The sequence below is a fragment of the Python bivittatus genome, unplaced genomic scaffold (genome assembly GCF_059951505.1).
Source record: "Python bivittatus isolate LINGU-HERP-01145 unplaced genomic scaffold, Pbiv_v1 ctg000690_np1212, whole genome shotgun sequence".
NCBI lineage: Eukaryota > Metazoa > Chordata > Lepidosauria > Squamata > Pythonidae > Python > Python bivittatus.
The window spans coordinates 6,271,822-6,292,288 of NW_028277096.1; the positions used below are offsets into that span (position 1 = coordinate 6,271,822).

Below are 20,467 nucleotides of genomic sequence, written 5' to 3' on the forward strand. Positions count from 1 at the left end.
AAAACCCCCCACAAGCACCATCCAACTACTGGCTAATAACCTGGCTCCCCACAACATGGAATGTCCTATTAGGCATCATAGCCACCAAGCTACAGGGCCATATGGATCAGTATATGAGCACAGCTCAGAAGGGCACTGGGAACAGTACCAGAAGCTCAAAACACCAGTTGCTCATAGATAGAGCAGTTGCCTGAGACTCAGGGTCTAGACAGACTAATCTGAGCACAGCCAGGAAAGCCTATGACTCAATGCCACACACATGGAACTGTGAATGCCTGGCACTATATGAAGTCAACAGGACACTAAGGACCTTCTTCAAGAACTCAGTGGGACTGTGGAAGACAGCACTGGAAATCAACTCACACAGGTGGCCATTAAGTGCGACATATATCAAGGTGATGTACTGTTCCTGCTGCTGTTCTGTATACGCTTGAACCCCCTCAGCCAGATAATCACAAGGACTGGATACTGATACAAGTTCAAGAGTAGAACTACCATCAACCACCTCCTCTACATGGATGACATCAAACTATATGCTAAGAGTGAATGAGACACTGACTCACTGATCCACCTGACATGGATCTACATTGAGGACATTGGGATGTCATTTGGACTGGAGAAGTATGGCTGGATGGTAGTAAAGAGAGGGAAGGTAGTTAAGACTGATGGGGTAGAACTACCAGCGGGCCGCATAGCAAACATACTGACCAGCTGCAAGTACCTTGGTATCCCACAGTCACATGGGAACCATGATGAGGCAAGGAAGACAGCAACATCCAAGTACCACCAAAGGATAAGACAGGTCCTGAAGAGCCAGCTCAATGGGAAGAACAAGATCCATGCCATCAACACGTATGCCCTGCCAATCATCAGATACCCTGCTGGTACAGTGAACTGGCCAAAGAAGGGCATGGAGGCTGCTGATGTGAAGACCGGGAAGCTCCTCGCAATGTATGGAGGCTTCCACTCCAAATCCAACACCCAGAGACTCTACACCAGCCGGAAGAAGGGCGGGCGGGGTCTGGTGAGTGTCAAAGCCACTGTCCTGGACAAAACCCAGAGCATCCAGGAGTACATCAGTAAGATGGCATCCAAAAATGAGCTGCCGAGAGAATGCCTGAGGCAGCAGCAGACATGGGAGGAAGTTCAAGCAGAGGAAGTGCCATGGCAAGACAGTCCCCTGCATGGGATGTACCATCAAGAGATAGCTGAGGTGGCTGACATTGGGAAATCCTACCAGTGGCTGGAAAGGGCTGGACTAAAAGACAGCCCTGAGGCACTGATCATAGCAGCACAAGAACAGGCACTAAGCACCAGTTCCATAGAAGCAGGGCTCTACCACACAAGATAGGACTCAAGGTGCAGACTGTGCAGAGAGGCCTCAGAGACAGTCCAACACATAGTGGCAGGGTGTAAGATGCAGGCAGAAAAGCATACATTGAACGGCACAACCAAGTAGCTGGCAGCGTGTACAGGAACATCTGCACAGTGTATGAGCTAGACCCTCTGAAGTCCAGATGAGAGATTCCACAGAAGGTCATGGAGAATATCAGGGCTAAGATCCTGTGGGACTTCCAGATCCAGACGGACAGGCAGATATTGGCCAATCAACCAGACATCATGGTAGTAGCCAAGGATCAGAAGACAGCGCTGGTGATAGATATAGTGGTACCAAGTGACAGCAACACCAGGAAGAAGGAGTATGAGAAGCTGGAGAAGTACCAGGCCTGAAAGAGGAACTAGAGACAAAGTAAAGGCCAAAGTGGTCCCAGTGGTAGTAGGAGCACTTGGGGCTGTGACTCCTAAGCTGGGTGAGTGGCTCCAACAGATCCCAGGAACAACATCAGAGCTCTCTGTCCAGAAGAGTGCATTGCTAGGACCTGAGATTGAGGAAGACACACATGACCCACAGAGTGAGAGGGGATTTAAAAATATATATATACATATACAGTGCTGTGCAAAAGTTTTAGGCAGGTGTGAAAAAATGCTGCGAAGTAAGAATGCTTTCAAAAATATATATTGTAATTGTTTATGTTTATCAATTTACAAAATGCAAAGTGAGCAAACAGAAGAGAAATCTAAATCAAATCAATATTTGGTGTGACTACCCTTTGGCTTCAAACCAGCATCAATTCTTACACTTGCACACTTTGTACACTTGCACAAGGTCAGGGATCTTGTAGGATTAGAGTCAGGTGTATGATTAACCAATTATACCAAGCAGGTGCTAATGATCATCAATTTCACATGTAGGTTGAAACACAGTTGTTAACTGAAACAGAAACAGCTGTGCAGGAGGCTTAAAACTGGGTGAGGAACAGCCAAACTCTGCTGCTAAGTTGAAGTTGTGGAAAACAGTTTCATGTCACAGGTCATACACCGTGGCAAGACTGAGCACAGCAACAAGACACAAGGTAGTTACACTGCATCAGCAAGGTCTCTCCCAGGCAAAAAATTTCAAAGCAGACTGGGGTTTCAAGATGTGCTGTTCAAGCTCTTTTGAAGAAGCACAAAGAAACAGGCAACGTTGAAGACTGTAGACTCAGTGGTCGGCCAAGGAAACTTAAGGCAGTAGATGAAAGACACATCATGCTTACTTCCCTTCAACATTGGAAGATGTGCAGCAGTGCCATCAGCACAGAACTGGTGGAAACCAGTGGCACCCAGGTACACCCATCTACTGTCTGGAGAAGTCTGGCCAGAAGTGGTCTTCATGGAAGAATTGTAGCCAAAAAGCCATACCTCCAATGCTGAAACAAGGCTAAGTGATTCAACTATGCATGAAAACATTGGAACTGGGGTGCATAAAAATGGCAGCAGGTGCTCTGGACTGATGAGTCAAAATTTGAAATATTTGTCTGTAGCAGGAGGCAGTTTGTTTGCCAAAGGGCTGGAGACTGGTACAATAATGAGTGTCTGCAGGCAACAGTGAAGTATGGTGGAGGTTCCTTGCAAGTTTGGGACTGCATTTTTGCAAATGGAGTTGGAGATTTGGTCAGGATCAATGGTGTCCTCAATGCTGAGAAATACAAGCAGATACTTATCCATCATGCCATACCATCAGGGAGGTATGTGATTGGCCCCAAATTTATTCTGCAGCAGGACAATGACCCCAAACATACAGCCAATGTCATTAAGAACTATCCTCAGCGTAAAGAAGAACAAGGAGTCCTGGAAGTGATGGTTTTGCCCCCACAGAGCCCTGATCTTAACATCATCGAGTCTGTCTGAGATTACATGAAGAGACAGAAGGATTTGAGGCAGCCTACATCCACAGGAGATCTGTGTTTAGTTCTCCAAGATGTTTGGAACAGCCTACCTGCCGAGTTCCTTCAAAAACTCTGTGTAAGTGTACCTAGAAGAATTGATGCTGTTTTGAAGGCAAATGGTGGTCACACCGAATATTGATTTGATTTGGACCTCTCTTCTGTTTGCTCACTTTGCATTTTGTAAATTGATAAACATAAACAATTACAATATATATTTTTGAAAGCATTCTTACTTTACAGCATTTTTTCACACCTGCCTAAAGCTTTTGCACAGTACTGTATATTTCTTGGGACTAAAGTATTATTTGGAGATGAAGTTACTTCAGTAGAGTAACTTCTGCTTGCTGGCTACAAATCCTCGAAAGAAAGATAATAGGAAAAGCAGAGCGTTAAGATTAGTAAAGGTAATTGGAGCTTTAAAATTGTAGCATGTTTAGGGCAAAATATTTTGTTACAACTAATAATTAAAGTATTTATGATTAGAGTGGTGTGATTGTTGTTGATTTGTTGCTAGCTGCATGCATAGTTAAGAACATAAGCAGTGCCCTGGTGGATCAGACTCCTGGCCCATCTAATCCACCAGTCTGTTTTTGCAGTGGCCAACCAACTACACAAGGAAGCCCAATAGTCTCCCAGTAGATGGCCTTCAGAGGCAGTCACACAGTCGAGGCTGATAGCCATTGATGTTTCTTCAGCATAGAGTCTAAGGATAGTATTTAGCCAATTGCCCCTCACCAATAATCAAACATGCAATGTACTTGCTTTTCTCTACTGTATTCATTTCAGGAGTAATACTTTTTGCCTTAGGTAGATTCTCTGTTGGACAAAGAGGGACCTTGGACAGCTCCCTTGTTTCTCTCCCCACCTGAAGAACTGAAATGCTGGCATGTTCTGTCAGATCATTGATTGGTATAATTTGTCCAATATTGTCTACTACAGTTATGTAGAGATCTGGATTTAAGGGCAAAATGTGTTTCAGAGTGTATATGGATACGGATGTAGCACCTGTTAGGCATACCTTAATGCATCTGTACCTTTTCCTGAGTTCATGTGATTCCTGCTGTGGAATCCTGGGACTGGTTTAGTTTCCCATGAGATCCCAGGAAAATACATTCTTGCCTTTCAGATCAAGATCTCTGTACAGATCTACTATCTATTCTGAGAATTAGTCCAGATGTACAATATGGTCTCCTGAAGGTGGGAAAGGCCTTTGTGTGCATTATAGATAAAAAAAACAGCTAGAGAAGTCTACATGCTCAGTTGGAAAGTGGGCAGCATATATAATCTTTTCATCTGAAGGCATCTTCAGAGCAATAAACCTAGTTGATCATATGAATGAGATGGGTGACTCTATCTACAGTGAGTTGAAGAGGCACAAATAATACTTATTAAAGCCTAGGGTTGGAGAGACTGTCTTGGCAACAATACATGACAGCAGTATGTATGGATTCTAGCTGCATCTAGGACAGTGACAAAGCTAATCAAAATAATGAGGGATCTTGGAGCCAAATCCACTAAAAAGCAGTTGTAGGATGATTAGGCTGCAAGAGAGATAAAATCCTGTTATGCAAAAGATGGAACATATTCATTTCCTCCTGCTGCATTTCCTGTTACTGCGGAGGGCAAGGATAGAACCAAAGGATAGAAGCTGCAAACTTTTAGAAGTTCTTCCTAACAGTGTTTAATAATTGATCAGATCACCTTGGAAAAGAGGTTGTTTCTTCAGTGGAAACATTTAAGAAAAGATCATTTGTCCAGAATACCCTGATTGCATTTTGCATTGCAGATCTGGTATATATTAAGAAGATGGGGCTATAACCTCCACAATCCCTTTTAATTCTGTCCTTCAACAGCTGGCTGGGTTGTTAGTAGGAATTGTTGGTTGTTCCATAGGTTGCCTACCAATTAGCTGGTGGGAAGTAGCTTTTTAGCAGAATTAGTACATTGTTGGACTGTGTTAACACTGTCAGCTAGAAGTGGAACTTCCTTGTTATAAGGTGATATTGTTCTTGTTCCCAGATACTGGGAACAGATTATAATGAACATTTGGTCTCGTAGTCTGCTTTATCTGAGCATCTGGTTGGTTATTTTGGCTCAGGTGGTTAATCTGATCTTGCAGACTAGTTAATAATGATCTTTGCATTTAATGGTCTTTGCATTTATTCTGCTTTGAGTTAGTGCTGTCATTTTAAAGGATTACAAATCATTATGATCCATTTTTAAATATTGTTTCATAGAAGATTAAAATGTGAGTTGCTGGAAGTTAAACAGAAATCCACTCTAGTGCAATTTACAGGTGGGGTGGGAGTGTATCTGTAAGGCATCCTGGATTATAAGGGAAGTTAAAGTGGATGTAGTTCCCACAGACACTGAATTAATTCCTCCTGGAAACCTCCATTTTTTTCAACTTGCTGCATTTGTCACAAATACTCATATTGAAAGCCTTTTTTAATCCCCTGAACAAAATTAATTTGCTTTAGTGTTCAATCTGCTTTTCAGTTTGAATGTTTGTGTTCTCCTAAAATCTGCTGGTTGACAACTCAATATTTGCATTGCATTTGTCATTTAAAAAGCCTGGAACCTTTTTGATCTAATGGACCAAAATATTTCAGTTGGTAAACAAATATTTGCCAGAATAGTGCACTCAACATGTATATTAGTATACTAATAGTATATCAATAAAGTAAAATTCTCACTTAATCATGAAGTTCATGGACTATCTCTCAGCCCAACTTATCTTGCAGGATTTTTTGGGGGGGGCATAAAATGTGGGAGGGGAAGAACTGGTACATTTGCAGATAATCCAAAGCTAGAGGGAGTGGCTCAAAATCTCCATTATATGATTTATCAATGTTAAAAGAAAGAAGAAAAAGAAAAGAAAAGCACTTCTAAAAATAATATAGATAAATATTTGATTTCTCACTTCCCCCTTTTTTGTACTCCAATCGATTTGCAGTACCTATTGATGTAAACTGTAGAAACCATACTCTTAAGTGTTTGTATTTACCTTGCTGCATGATCATCATCATGATGAAGCCATTCTTGCTTAAATTTAGTTAAACTTCTGTTATATATATATATATACGATTAGTTTTGTCATTACTTCATATTCTCCAAGTTTCAGTTATTTTGGCTCCAACTCAATGCGGGTACCATGATAGGCTTTTTTGTGTGTGTTTCAGTAGGAATTACTATACATACTATATTTTAATTGTATTGTAGTTGTTCATTGTTCACAGCTCAGAATCCATCTGTTGTTCATAGCCCAGGATTCATTGAGAATGGAGCAATCTAGAAATGCCCAATGGAATAAATATATTGTATCTGTACATTATGAGCACATGCTCAGGAGTAATGGTATGCGAACATTTCATATCCGAGCTATTTAAAAATTATTTATTTATTATCAATTGATTTATAGGGCCACCCATCTCTCAAAAGAGAGTGGCTAACAAAATTTAAAAGCCATACAACCAACAAAATAAAAACATTAACCATTAACTTTGAAGCCATCTAACTAATTCATAGCTGATTGGTTTGAACTCGTTTCTTCTGAGTTTTAAGGCACTATCTCTGGTTCAGAGTTGAGCCTTGCTATTATGGAACTGGTAAGAACTAACATCAGCCCAAATAAAGTCCTACTGTTTGGATGAACAGACTTGCTATGTATTCACTCGTGCTTTTTGTTTTTTTCCTAGGAGAAAAGTCTTAAGTTTGGTAGCATTTTGTGTGTCTATCCCTCATTAGTGCTCCTACAGGTTTTGCTACTAGAAAGTGAATATCTGGGTAGAAACGGCAAAGAAAGTAATGGTCATGGCCTGCTCTCCATTTGCAGATAGCCACCTCACCTTGCTATTTTACGTAGAAAGTTGGTCATAGTTTGCCCTGCCTATCTCTGACTGGAGCTCTCTGAGAGGAAGATTATGGCTTGCTATTTACCATACAGAACTATACTCCAGTATAGAAACTTAAGTTTTTGGACTCCCAAGTTGAAGTTGATTAAAGTGTATTTAATATTTACTATAAAGGTTTTCATTTGTTCTTTCCACTAACAGGCTAGAGGTGCCCTTGCTGCTGCTGGAAGATCTGCTTGTAAGCATGAGTCCTAACTTATTTCTTCATATAGGAAATAGGTGCTCTTACTTACAGATATCTTCTGAGTGTATTATTAGCTATAGATCTACAAAAAAAACAAGGACAGAATTGGCTTCTAATTTTTTCAGGACCCAATTACCTTAGTGAATAAGTAACCCAATTGCGGGAGGCAAAATTTTGTTAGAACTGTATCACATAGTTCAAGATGAAACTATAACCTTAATTTAATTAATGATAATTGAAATTGTAACATTTAACTTGTAATTATGACAGTAAATGCCTTTTTTTGCCATGTTTGAATCACATTATCCATGTTTTCAAAACAAGCCCCTTCATTTGTTTAATTAAGATAAAAGGCCTGCAACTGGTGACCCCTACATATATGATCTGGAAGATCATTGCATGGGAAAGTTCTTCCAGGACTTCACTGGAAATTGGTAATCTGATGCCAAGAAGAATACTGATCATAACTTGGAGATGATAAATAGTGTCTTTGGGCAGAAGAGTGGGGTGTGAGAGGATATGATGCTGAACTTGCTGGCACTCAACATGATCATGCTGTACTTAAAGTTTAGTTCTAATGAAGCAAATCCAGAAAATGTTATAGCAGCTCCTGATGTCTAAATGCATGAAATAAGACAACCCTGTCATCTTTTGGTGTCACCACTCATGGTGCTGGCTTTACTCATGACTTTGATTTAAAAGTCCTTAATGGTTTAATCTTAATTGGTCTATGTTGTTTATTTACATACATACCCATCACTCTATTTCATTTCAGCAAAAGCAACATTATGTAAAGTGCAGAAAGGGCATGATAAATGCTAAGCCAAAGAAATTAAAGCTAGGGAGATAAGGAATAGAGAAATAGCCACATTTAGTTTGCACTAATACCATTTACCTTATCTCTCCATCCTTTTCTGTCCTGGCAAGCCATCCCTTGTTCCACCATATATTTATACAGCTTCATATGCTGACTTTTGTTTGTTAGACTTCTCTTATTTTTATTTTTGATTATCCCATCAACTCAATCCAACCACAATTTCCTAATTCTTCCCCTTCCTCGTGACCCAGTCAATCTTTCTTCTTTTGTTTTCCAGTTCAGGCCTGGTACATTACCTCTGTATGATCAAACCATCTCAATATAATATACATGTTTGTACTGGTATTCACTTTTGTATTCAGCACTCATTCATTTTCTGGTTTTACCACACAAACCTCTTACATAATCATTTATATTGCGTTCAACTTACTGTAATACTTGGCTTACCCAGTTCTCATCTCCATGTAACAAAGCCAGAAGAAGCACACTCTTATACATCGTCATTCTTCCTTCTTTGGATAAACGTTCATGTCTTTCAGTGGACCCTGTATATCCACTGCCTTTCTACCAACATTTGCACATTTTAACATTTCTCCATCCATTTTCCCATCTTTAATAAACAGTTTACCAAGGTGCGCAAATCAATTTACTTGCTCTAGTTTTTGTTTATAACTCCATTTAACTTGCAATCATTCATTCCGTTTTCCCTGTCAAACACAACTGGCTTGGTGTTTGATATATTGATTTTCAGACCTATATTCTCTATTACATCTAACATTTACTGCAAATCATTCAGGTTCTCAGTGAACAACATGGCATCATCTACACACAAAAAGTACACATACATTCCTGTCCCCATCCAAAACACTGTTAATGTCACCACAAGTATTTCTTATACATTTATTTCTAAATACATTAAACAACCAAGGGGCCATTACATATCCTTGTCTTACTCCCTGCTCGGTGTTGAACCATTGACTAAGCATTCCATCTATTCTCATGCATGTACAACATCATACACAATTTTTATTTTCTTTACCAACCAACTTTATATTCACAAAAAAACACTCCATAATTATTCAGTTCACTTTATTATATACTTTTCTCTAAATCAGCAAAGGTAAAATAAACTTTCTAATATTCATAATTCATCAGTGATCTCTTGAATATAGTCTGCACACTCCTGCCTGGCCTAAAGCTGTACTGTACTATTCAGAGTTTGGCCATAGTCATCGCTTGTACTTTTTGATCAGAATTCTGCCAAACACTTTCCCAAGGATAGTTAAACTAATTTTGTCATTTTTGTGTTCCCTCTTGCTGCCCTTCCATTTTTACAGAGCAATAATTACAGGATTTTCCAATCATCGGGCACAGTTGTAGTCTTCACATACACATTAAACATCACACAGCCACTCCATAAGTAAATCATATCCATATTTTAGTACTTCTCTACTAACATTATCTGCACCTACAGGCTTTTCATTTTTCAACATGCTCACAACATGTATTATTTTGTTTTGTTTGTGGACTTTTATCATTTATAACTTTTGTTTCAGTTTCACTCTTTATCTATCATAATCATTTCCATCCAGATCTCTGAAATGCTCCCTTCAGTATTCCCTCACTTCAGTTTCATCCCAAATAATTTATCTTTTTTATTTTTCATTCCATTCACTGTGCTGGAGGCTCCTTGTTAGTCCTCCACTCCACTCTAATTTTAAAAATAAAACAATTATTTCTAACAAAATTTCTATTTACAGTTCTATTTCTATTTTATTTCTATGTACAATTTCTCTCTTTTAATTTTAACTGTTCCTTACGATCTGATTCAATCCTTTGCAACTGTCTTTTTCTCTCTATGCACATTATACAATATCTTTCTCTTGTCCTCATTTTTATGGCATTACTTTTTCTCATCCACAGTCTCTTTCACCGTCAGCATTTCACCCCAAGTATCCTTTTTCATATTTCTCATTAGCATAACCCCACACACATCTGTGGCACTCTGAAACGTATTTTCTTCACTCTGTTCCAAGCAGCTTATACACCTTTTTTTTTTTACATCCACTTTCCTTTCATTCTGTTGAAAAATTAATCTCTCTTCTAATACAGTATGTGAGTATACTGTGTACCTCTGAGTTGGTGGGATGCACATCAACTATTTCACACCTCGGTTTGTATGGAATAGTATGAGCATGTTTGGAGTATGATCGGGCTGTGGTTGCATTTGTGGAATGCTGGCCAAACTGTTCCCAAACTGACCAGTACTCTCCTTATCAGTAGCAGGGAATGTGCCATAGGCATGACTGTGGCAGGTACAATCTTAACATGCTGTCAGGAAATTATTTCTAGGTGGCTTGCAAGCAGAGTATAGTAGCAGTATTAATGCATAGTTAAACTTGTGGCAGTTCTGATTATTTTAAAAGGGGACTGGATGAAGACATGGAGGATTGTGCCATCAGTCCCCAGAACTCTTCATGACTGGATCAGAGGTAGCATACCTTAAGGACTAGCTGCTGGGATGCAACAGTGAAAAAAACTGTTGTCCTCCTGTACTTGTTTGGGAGCTTCTCTGTGTGCAGTGGACTGGCACTTGTAGGACACAAAAGGGCTAGATGGACTGTTGGAGAAATTGGAATAGTGGTACTATTCCAGATATTAACTATAGCTTTTGGAAATATGTAGTTTATCTGGAAAACGAAATATTTTCAGTTAATCAGAAAATGAAGCAATATGTTCTTCATTGAGATTTTATGATATTTTACAAGAATAGAGTAGTATTTTGGGGTAATTTTTAATTCTTTCTATTTGATAACAGTATACTATTATAAGGAGATGTTCTGATAAATCAGTGATTTTTATATGCTTAATATATACATATTTTAGATGTTTTGTACTGGCACTTTAGGGATTCCCCCCCTCTTTTTTTCTTCTATTTCTGGGTTCTGTTTAGGGGTTTTTTGGTCATTTATAAATTGTCTTTAGTATTTCCTTGTTTCCTTCATTGTTTATTTTTATATTTTTGTACTCTGTTTATTTTTGTAGTCTGGCTATAAAAAAACAAGAAATTTGGAAGAAAAAAAACACAAGGCTGCTCTTAACTTACATCACCTATAAATTGGTATTCAATGATATGTTACCTTTGTACAGAGAGATACCATTGTGACTAATAGCTATTAATCTATTTTCTGTGTATTTGTTTTTTAAACATATGCTAGCCAAGGATTGGTGTTTTGTGTCTGAATTATATTTAAGTAGACATGGTGGAAAGCAACCCTTCTTTCTGTTAGTCCAGATATAATTGCTGATCCCAACAAGCTCTATAATGCACCCTGAGCCCTAACATCAGAAGAGAGGAAGCAGAAATGTTTTCATGTGCTTTCCCTTGGTACACTATCTATAAAACATATTGTAGTTATTCCTACCAAAGTAAACATGACTTTAAAGCCATTATATATGTCATATATTGATGCAGCTGAAGAGAAGCAAAGATGGTGGACAGGGGGATGGAATTAGAGGAAGCCACAATGGCCCATCTTTGATGTGAGCTGAATGGATGAGGTTTGGGCCTTAAGGTGTGGGTGTGGGTACTGATGGGTGATATAGCAGTTGAATGGTTCTAAAGGGAAACATAGGTACTTATAAATAGAATCTAACACTTCTGTTGCTCTCTTTGACAGGTGAAGACCCCACATTTTGCTCATCTGGTGTTCTACAGGAAAAACAACGTGAGTCCTGGAGCTTTTAAAATGTACTCCCATATATTGTACTGTCTAAAAGTACAAGCAATAGCTACATTTAAATCTGCCTCGATATTTATTAAAATGTCAGTATAATTGCTGGAGAGCTGGTTTTGTCTTCTCACTTTCATCACAGGCAAACAAGCAGTTATTCTGGCTACAGGTAGTCCTCATTTAACGACCACTCGTTCAGCGACTGTTCAAAGTTACAACGGCGCTGAACAAATGGGACTTATGACCAGTCCTCGAGGTTCCAGCTGTCCCAGCACCTCCACAGTTGTGTGATTGCGATCTGGGTGCTTGGCAACCAGCTCACACGATGGTTGCAGCGTCCTGCAGTCACATGATTGCCATTTACAACCTTCCCTGCCAGCTTCCCACAAGCAAAGTCAATGGGGAAACTGGCAGGGAAGGTTGCAAGTCGCTCCAGTAAGTTGCTCATAGTATCCCCCATCAGGCAGCAACCCTACCATGCTCACACTGCACCTCGCCAGCCACCTCTGCACACACCCCCACCTAGTAGCAGCCACTTATCTCCCTGCCGGCCTGCTTGCGAGCCACCTGAGACTCATTTAATGACGTGCGATCCTCACTTAACGATGGTAATGGGGAGTGCTGGAATTGCCCTCACTGAGCAATGCGGTCATGTGATGTTGTGCTTTATGACTGCATTGCTTAGTGACAGAAATTCTGGTCCCAGTTACCATTGTTAACCAAGGACTACCTGTATTTCACTAATGACAGGGAGGGCCTCAGTGCATAGGGCATCTTGGTTCCAAGTTTAGTCTTTGGTATCTGAATTTTTTGTAGAAAAATTATTTTGTGTACCATGACTTAGAATGATATCTGGATACTTTAGAGAGCTATTGCCAGTCTGGATAAGCAGGGCAGGGGTAAATGCCACAGACTCAGGACAAGGCACTGTTGCATAGGAACCCAAATAATACATTTCATTTTTCTCACCTGAGTTGAAGTAGGTGGGGCACAGCAGAACATAATAAAAACTTTTTAAAAATGCATCCGTGTAAAGATTTTTTTGTTCCATCTTTCCAAAATTGTTTAGCTACATTAAACTAAGACTAACTGATGAATTAAACTGAACCGAACTAACTGATAAACAATGGCAAGAGAAAAAAGACACAGGAAGGCTAAAAATGGCATACCAGTTAATGAAATGTTCTAAAGAGACTTCGGTAATAAGTGTATTTATTCAGAATATTTACAAATAAAATGTGAGGTTAGTGCAGTAGCAATAAAAAGAGTGAGTTTTACTGAAATTTGTTTGGTCTTTCCTTAATTAATTTTGCATCTCAAATTAGGAGTATAATTTTTATGGGCTATCAGGAAACAGAAGATGGAAGAGTGCAGTTAGTCCAAGTGCAATTATGAAATACATCATGTATTATTGGTCTAAAATATATGGGTCAGACTTGGATAATGAAAAAGAATAGGTGTGCCGGCAAAATTTGATCTGGAAGACATCATCAAAATATAAGATCCATGTATGCAACAGATTCAGCTCAATTATGGTATGAGAAAGTGAAGCCAAGAAACTATGGAAAGAAAAATTTCAAGAGAAGATCCAAATGACTCTCAAAACAAGCTACAGTATCTTGAAAGCTAGGGAAAAGCAAAGGATGGATTACAAAAATGTACAATGATTGAATGCAAACTTGCAACATCAGGCAAGAAAGGACAAGGAAAGCTGTCTCAATGAAGAATAAAAGAAAATTACAAGAAAAGTAAAATGAGATATGATTCTAAGTAGTTCATAGAGCCAGCCAGAGTCATTGAGAGTTGGGTGGCATACAAGTTTTTTTTTATTATTATTATTATTTTTATTATTATTATTAAATCACAATAAAATTTACAAGTTAAAATGATTGAAGAATAATAATGGAGGAGATCTAAATCTAATATAGGTGACTGAGGTTAAAGGAAGATGAAAAGAGTGTATTAAACTGCTTTACAAATGGGAGTATAGAATGATGATAAAAACTTCTCATAGGAAAAAAATAAGTCCACAAGTTGAGAGGCAAAAGATCAACTATCAAATTGGAAAGAGACAAGAACAGAAGAAACTCTACTGTTTAAAGCTGCAGGAAGATAAATTGTTACACTGCTAACTGCTCTATATTGACAGACATGCAACAAGACTGTGCGGCCTAGAGATGTTTAAAAAATGTATATACTGTACAAAAGAAACATGCAAAATAATGTGCAAATTACCAAACCATTCCACTACTTCCTTATGTAAGTAAAGTTTTGTTTAAAATCTTGCAAAGACAACCAAACTAATATATGGAGAAATGTCTAAAGAAAAAGTGGGTTTCAGAAAAGAGAGAACACCAGATAGCTAACATAAGATATATAATAGTAAGAACAAAACAATTTAAGATTTATTTTTGTTTTATAGATTACAGCAAGGCCTTTGACTATAAATCATGTGTGAGTGTGGAACACACTGAGGAAAATGGGCGTGCTAGAACACCTGATTTTCCTTCTGAGGAAACTTTATTATGTTATATTTGTGCCTTCAAATCAGTCTTGATTCCTGGCCATTAGATGCAGAAGCGTAGTGGCCAGGAATGTAGTTTTTTGGCAGCATCTTTGGAAATTATTTGCCATTGTCTTGTTCCAGGGCTGAGAGTGAGTGACTGGTCCAAGGTTACCCAAATGGTCTCTGTGCTTAAAGCAGGCTTCTGTGTCTAAAATTTGGGCTTCCCCACTAACCACCAGACCAAACTGGCTGTCTAGGAAAGTTTACAGTAAACTAAAATCTACTATAGAAATTGAGAGTTCAGAGGCAATTTAATTTGGTCAGCAAATATATTAGAAGAATCACAGTAGAAATGAAAAGGGAAAAATCTGGGTTGATATAAAATATTAAGACAAAGGAAGTCAAGTCAAAGTTGATGGCAAAGAAGTGAAGGTGGTAGATAGTTTTGATTTCTTGGGCTCAAGAATAGATAGATGGATAGTATGATGAATTGATCCTAGGGAGGAAAGCAGTAATAAGTATAGACATGATCATGAAGGATAAGGATATTTCTGTGACAACTATGTCAGAACAGTTAGTTTTTTCAAAGATAATGTTTAGCTGTGAAAGTTGAACATGGGGAAAAAGCAAGAGAAAAAAAGCAGACGTCTTTGAATTATGGATTTAGAGACAGTTACTAAGAATATTATGGGCTTCAAGAAGAACCAATCATTAGGTACTGGATGAAATAAAGTCTGACTGCTCCCCAGAGGCAATGATCAGCCAGTATAAACTCTCATACTGGACATATGATATGAGTGGACGATGGACTAGAAAAATGACAATTATTCTTAAGATTGAGGGAAAAGAAGGGGAAGACAGTGGATAAAGTGGATGGATTAGATCTAGGAGACCACTGGAATTGTCACAGGGAACATTTTGAGATGGGGGCTTGGGCATACAATCACCAGAAGCTGTGTTAATCTGCTGGCATCTAAATTCAGCCAACCTGCCACTTCAAGCAAAGCAAGACTTCAGGAAAATTTTTGAGCCCCTTCTATTTAAAGATAAGACTTTTCTGAAGGATTCTAGGACTCTTCCCCACAGTTTGCCTCAACCTCACAAATTTCAGCTCCTCCCTCCCACCCCCCATTTCTGATGCAGGTAGTTTGGTTCAGCACAATCTGAAATAACCCTCTCTAGCTTCAGTATTGTCAAAGGTACCACCCCCTCCTTTGTTACTTTTGTGTGATCTTAACATGGTGGTACTGTATATTCTAACTCAGGTGAGGCTACAAACTTTGCCCCTTTGTATGACATTTTCTTCTTTACAACAACCTACTAAGATCTCAATCCTCTGCTAGCTTAAAATATTCTTTTGATCATTTGCTGATAGGAAGCATATGCCAGCAGCCATGCATAAGTGTATTTCTCTTTAACAGATTTGTTATTATAAACAGCTAGTAACAGTGCAACAGATGGCAGAAAACTGATGACTTCTTATGAGAATGTGAGAATGGGAAGTCTCTCTTTTCCCTCTCCCCTTCCTAAGATGGCACTTCTTAAATGTTGGCATTCTCTTTTTAAGAAACAGATCTGAAAGGAATTATTTAGGGGTAGAGTAATTACCTCTTTCCCTAGCTTAAAGAGGCCCAGTATTTCATTCCAGTATGAGAGTCTAAATGTACTTTAGTTGATCTGATCAAATACAGCCTCTTGGCAAAATCTTCAGGGATGAAAGATAAGTACATATGTCATTCTCCAGAACTACTTATGGACTCCATCCTGCAGCCTTTTATAGTAGGCAACATAAGCTTTCTCAGCCATTGCTTCTTGCTAAGTCAAATGTAGGCAAGGATAGCAAGTGATTTCTATCCTCCTCAGATGCAGTGACTGGATCCACATATTGTGCTAAGGCATAGCTTGTTTAACTGTGATTCATTGAATAAAATACAATTGGTTGTCTTAATATAAAATGCAAAGCCAAAACCAAACACATAATATTATATATTGTATTGCATGAACCAGACCAGTGAATGCTTGATGTGTTTGTGTAATCTGACCCATATCCTTCTCTAAAGGAAGAGCCCAACTCATTCTGCCTTTTTTCATATGTCCTCAGTGGAGGCAGCCAAGTCCATCTATCAAGACACATAGCTACACATTTAGGATTAACTTTGAGGAAAGTTTGAGCATCAGAAGCTCTTATTTTTAGAACTTGAACTTTTGACAAGAATGTCTGCAGGTATATTGTCTTCCCAGGGAAGCCTGAAAATTGGCATACAAATATTTAATAGAGATCTCTCAACCTTCTCACCAAGTTACAGTTTCCAAAAGTATTCAGTGCAAAGTGCAACTTAATTGAACTGGTAAAAAGATAACAGCTTGTGGGCTAGCATGTCTTTACAAAAACCACAACCCTCTTTTTTCCTCTGTGCCTGCAGTGGGAGCATAGAGTAGTATTGAAAGAGCAAGGAAGATCTCTTGCCTTCATTTTATTTCTTATTTAAAATGTTCTGTATCTCATGGTTGACCACAGAGGCTGTGCTGGCAAACCCTTTTTGTATTGATAACTGCCAAGCTGAAGTTGCTTTAAGGAGAACTTGTTGACAACACAAGTAAATAAAATTAAATAATTTTTTTCATGCCTCAAGGAAAACAGCTAGGTTATTTTTTTGTTCACACTGCCTTTTCTCTTGAAAAAAGCAGTCTCTTCTGATCTCCAGGAATTGTTTTCTGATGCCTTTAAAAGTTGTTCTTGCTGAATGTTTGATTGGCATAAGCAAAATGGAGAGGAACTGCCTCCTATGTATTCTCTAAAAATGTAGTTGGGATCCAGGCAATGATATGACCTGAAATAAAATCAGTTCAAGTTTCTTAAACAGAAATCCTCTCTCTCCAGCATTCTCTAATAACTGCTTTTCAGACTTGGGGGGGCAGGGGGAGAAAGACTCTGAAAACTGAGGGATTTGTTGTTCAAAGCAGACAGACAAAAATATCTCAGCCAGTACTCTCAATCCCTTGGGCCTACTAAAACTAGCTTTTCAAATATGTATCTTCAGCTTCCAAGGTGTTTCTGCCATGAAACATAGTCAGAACTAGTAGCACGTAGAGCTGGTTGACCTTATGTTCTCAATTCTGCGTGAGCAAGTATGAGATTCAGTACTGAAGTGTGTCTAGGAGTTCTTTAATTGGAGATTTCTGAACCAGAATAACTAAAACACCTCTTAGAGTCCAGTATTTCGAAGAGGCTGAGTCCCACAATGGCAGATATCTCTCATTCCCCAGTAGCTACCTACTAACACAGAGAATGAGGGAAGCAGGAAATAACAAGAGACCGCAGTGAGTGCATGTGAGTCCAGACCCCCTCTTTCTTTAAGGATCTCAGGGATGAGCTACACAACAAGCAAATGTTTTCTATGCAGCACACATTGCTCCGCCGCCTCTGCACGTGGTAGTCTCAGTTGGGATTGAGCTACCACCCACTTACTGGAAACAAAAATCTGAACAGCTGCACACTATTTTTTTTTTTATAAATGTTTTATGGGAAGAAAAAAAAATCTTTTATGTACTAAATATACAGTAAGTCTTATATAATATTTCTGTCATGTAGTTGTTAAGATTCCAATCTGTTTATTTAACAATAAGAAAAAATAGTAAATTAAGTATATAAACTAGTATATGTGGCCTTGATTTCTAAAAGCCCCTGACAAGATTCCTCATAGTGAAATGTTTGTTCAAATATAGAAAGAAAGAGGAGCTCTTTATACCATAATACGACTGACAGAATGAATGTTCTTCCATCCTTGCTGGATCACATTTTTTATGACTGCAAAAGCATACAATATCCATTTCCTTTTTCTGTTAAATTTCAACCATTCAATTCAACCATAATTCAAAATAATGTATGCTCCGCAAAATCTAATGGGTCTTCTAGAACAAAATTAATATGTGAAAAAATTAACATGTAATTTTCCAGTGAAAGCCACTATAACATGTTATGGTTCACCTCATGTACTGCAGCTACAACAACTAGCTATGCCCACAAGTATTTTAGGTATTTAATCAGTTCTGTACTTTTCTCTGCACTGTGTGATGACAGAAGGGAAGGGGAAGTCATATATTTATTTTATTATATCCCAATGCAATCATATACAGATTCCAGGCATTATGTCCTGACAATGTAGAAGGCCTACAATGGAGCATGGATACTTTGGGGGCAACATGCAATTTTCTATTGATTTGTCCCTCATTTTACAGGCCTTGTAGAATGAGGGACAAATGTAATCATTTTTATTGTATAGTGTCTGAATGTGTGTTGCCGTGTGTCTGAAGTTGTTTGATACTCTTGACCTACATACTCATGTAGTACTATGAACATCTTTTCTGTTTTTCCCCATCACCTGAGTAATCTAGCTTCTATCACTTTGAGTGCCTGTAGTTTGTCTTTTGTAGAAACAGAATTGGTTTCAGGAGAACATAAAATCAAAGCACAAAATATTTTCAGCCTTCCCCAACTTGTCGCCCTCCAAATATTAGTCTATAACTCTCAAGAATGTTGAGCATACTGGATGGGAACTGATATCAACACATCTGGAGGATGCCAGGTTGGGAAAGGCTGTTTGGAGAGATGCTGCCTTGAAAGTCTTCACTCAGATTGGCTGTTAGAACTTGTTTGCATTTGAAAATTCAGGATTAAATATCAGATCTGTTTCTTTAACTTATGTTGTTGTTGTTCAGTCGTTAAGTCGTGTCCGACTCTTCGTGACCCCATGAACCATATTGTGCCAGGCCTTCCTGTCCTTCACTGCCTCCCTGAGTTTGCTCAGTTTCATGCTCATTGCTTCAGTGATGCTGTCTAACCATCTCATCCTCTACCGCCCTCTTCTCCTTTTGCCTTCAATCTTTCCCAGCATCAGGGTCTTTTCCAAAGAGTCCTCTCTTCGCATTAGGTGACCAAAGTATCTGAGCTTAAGCTTCATTATCTGTCCTTCCAATGAGCAATCAGGGTTGATTTCCTTTAAGATTGACTGGTTTGACCTCCTAGCAGTCCAGGGGACTCGTAAGAGTCTTCTCCAGCACCACAGTTCAAAGGCATCAATTCTTCGGCGCTCAGCCTTCTTTATGGTCCAGCTCTCACAGCCATACATTACTACTGGAAAAACCATAGCTTTGACTATGCGGATCTTTGTCGGCAAGGTGACGTCTCTGCTTTTTAATATGCTATCTAGGTTTGCCATAGCTTTCCTCCCAAGGAGCAAGCGTCTTTTAATTTCATGGCTGCAGTCTCCGTCTGCGGTGATCTTGGAGCCCAAATAAATGAAGTCTGTTACTGCTTCCATTTCTACCCCTTCTATTTGCCAGGAATTGATGGGTCCAGATGCCATGATCTTAGTTTTTTTAAAGTTGAGTTTCAAGCCAGCTTTTGCACTCTCCTCTTTCACCCTCATCAAGAGGCTCTTTAGTTCTTCTTCACTTTCTGCCATTAGGGTGGTATCGTCTGCATATCTGAGGTTATTGATGATTCTCCCTGCAATCTTAATTCCGGCTTGTGATTCTTCCATCCTGGCATTTCTCATGATGTACTCTGCATATAGGTTAAATAAGCAGGGTGACAGTATACAGCCTTGTCGTACTCCTTTCCCTATTTTGAACCAATCGGTTGTTCCGTGACCGGTTCTAACTGTTGCTTCTTGGCCCACATACAGATTTCTCAGGAGACAGGTAAGGTGGTCTGGTACCCCCATCTCTTTAAGAATTTGCCAGAGTTTGTTGTGATCCACACAGTCGAAGGCTTTTGCATAGTCAATGAAGCAGAAGTAGATGTTTTTCTGGAACTCTCGTGCTTTCTCCATGATCCAGCGAATGTTGGCAATTTGATCTCTAGTTCCTCTGCCTCTTCGAAACCCAGCTTGTACATCTGGTAGTTCTCGGTTCACGTACTGCTGAAGCCTAGCTTGTAGGATTTTGAGCATAACCTTGCTAGCATGTGAAATGAGTGCAATTGTGCGATAGTTTGAGCATTCTTTGGCATTGCCCTTCTTTGGAGTTGGAACGTAAACTG

The 20,467-nt window shown here is 39.0% G+C and overlaps 1 protein-coding gene across 4 annotated transcripts in view; it reads left to right on the plus strand.

The window, feature by feature from the left end:
* PITPNM3 (PITPNM family member 3) overlaps positions 1–20,467 on the plus strand; it is a 149,099-nt gene that overhangs the window by 64,793 nt on the left and 63,839 nt on the right. For 3 of the 4 annotated variants that reach the window (XM_088152217.1, XM_088152216.1, XM_088152218.1), the window contains one exon: positions 11,865–11,912. In XM_088152217.1, the coding sequence (XP_088008343.1) occupies positions 11,865–11,912 (48 nt within the window). Of the gene's footprint in view, positions 1–7,324; positions 7,362–11,864; positions 11,913–20,467 lie in introns of all 4 variants that reach the window. The other variant, XM_088152219.1, reaches the window with a different exon arrangement.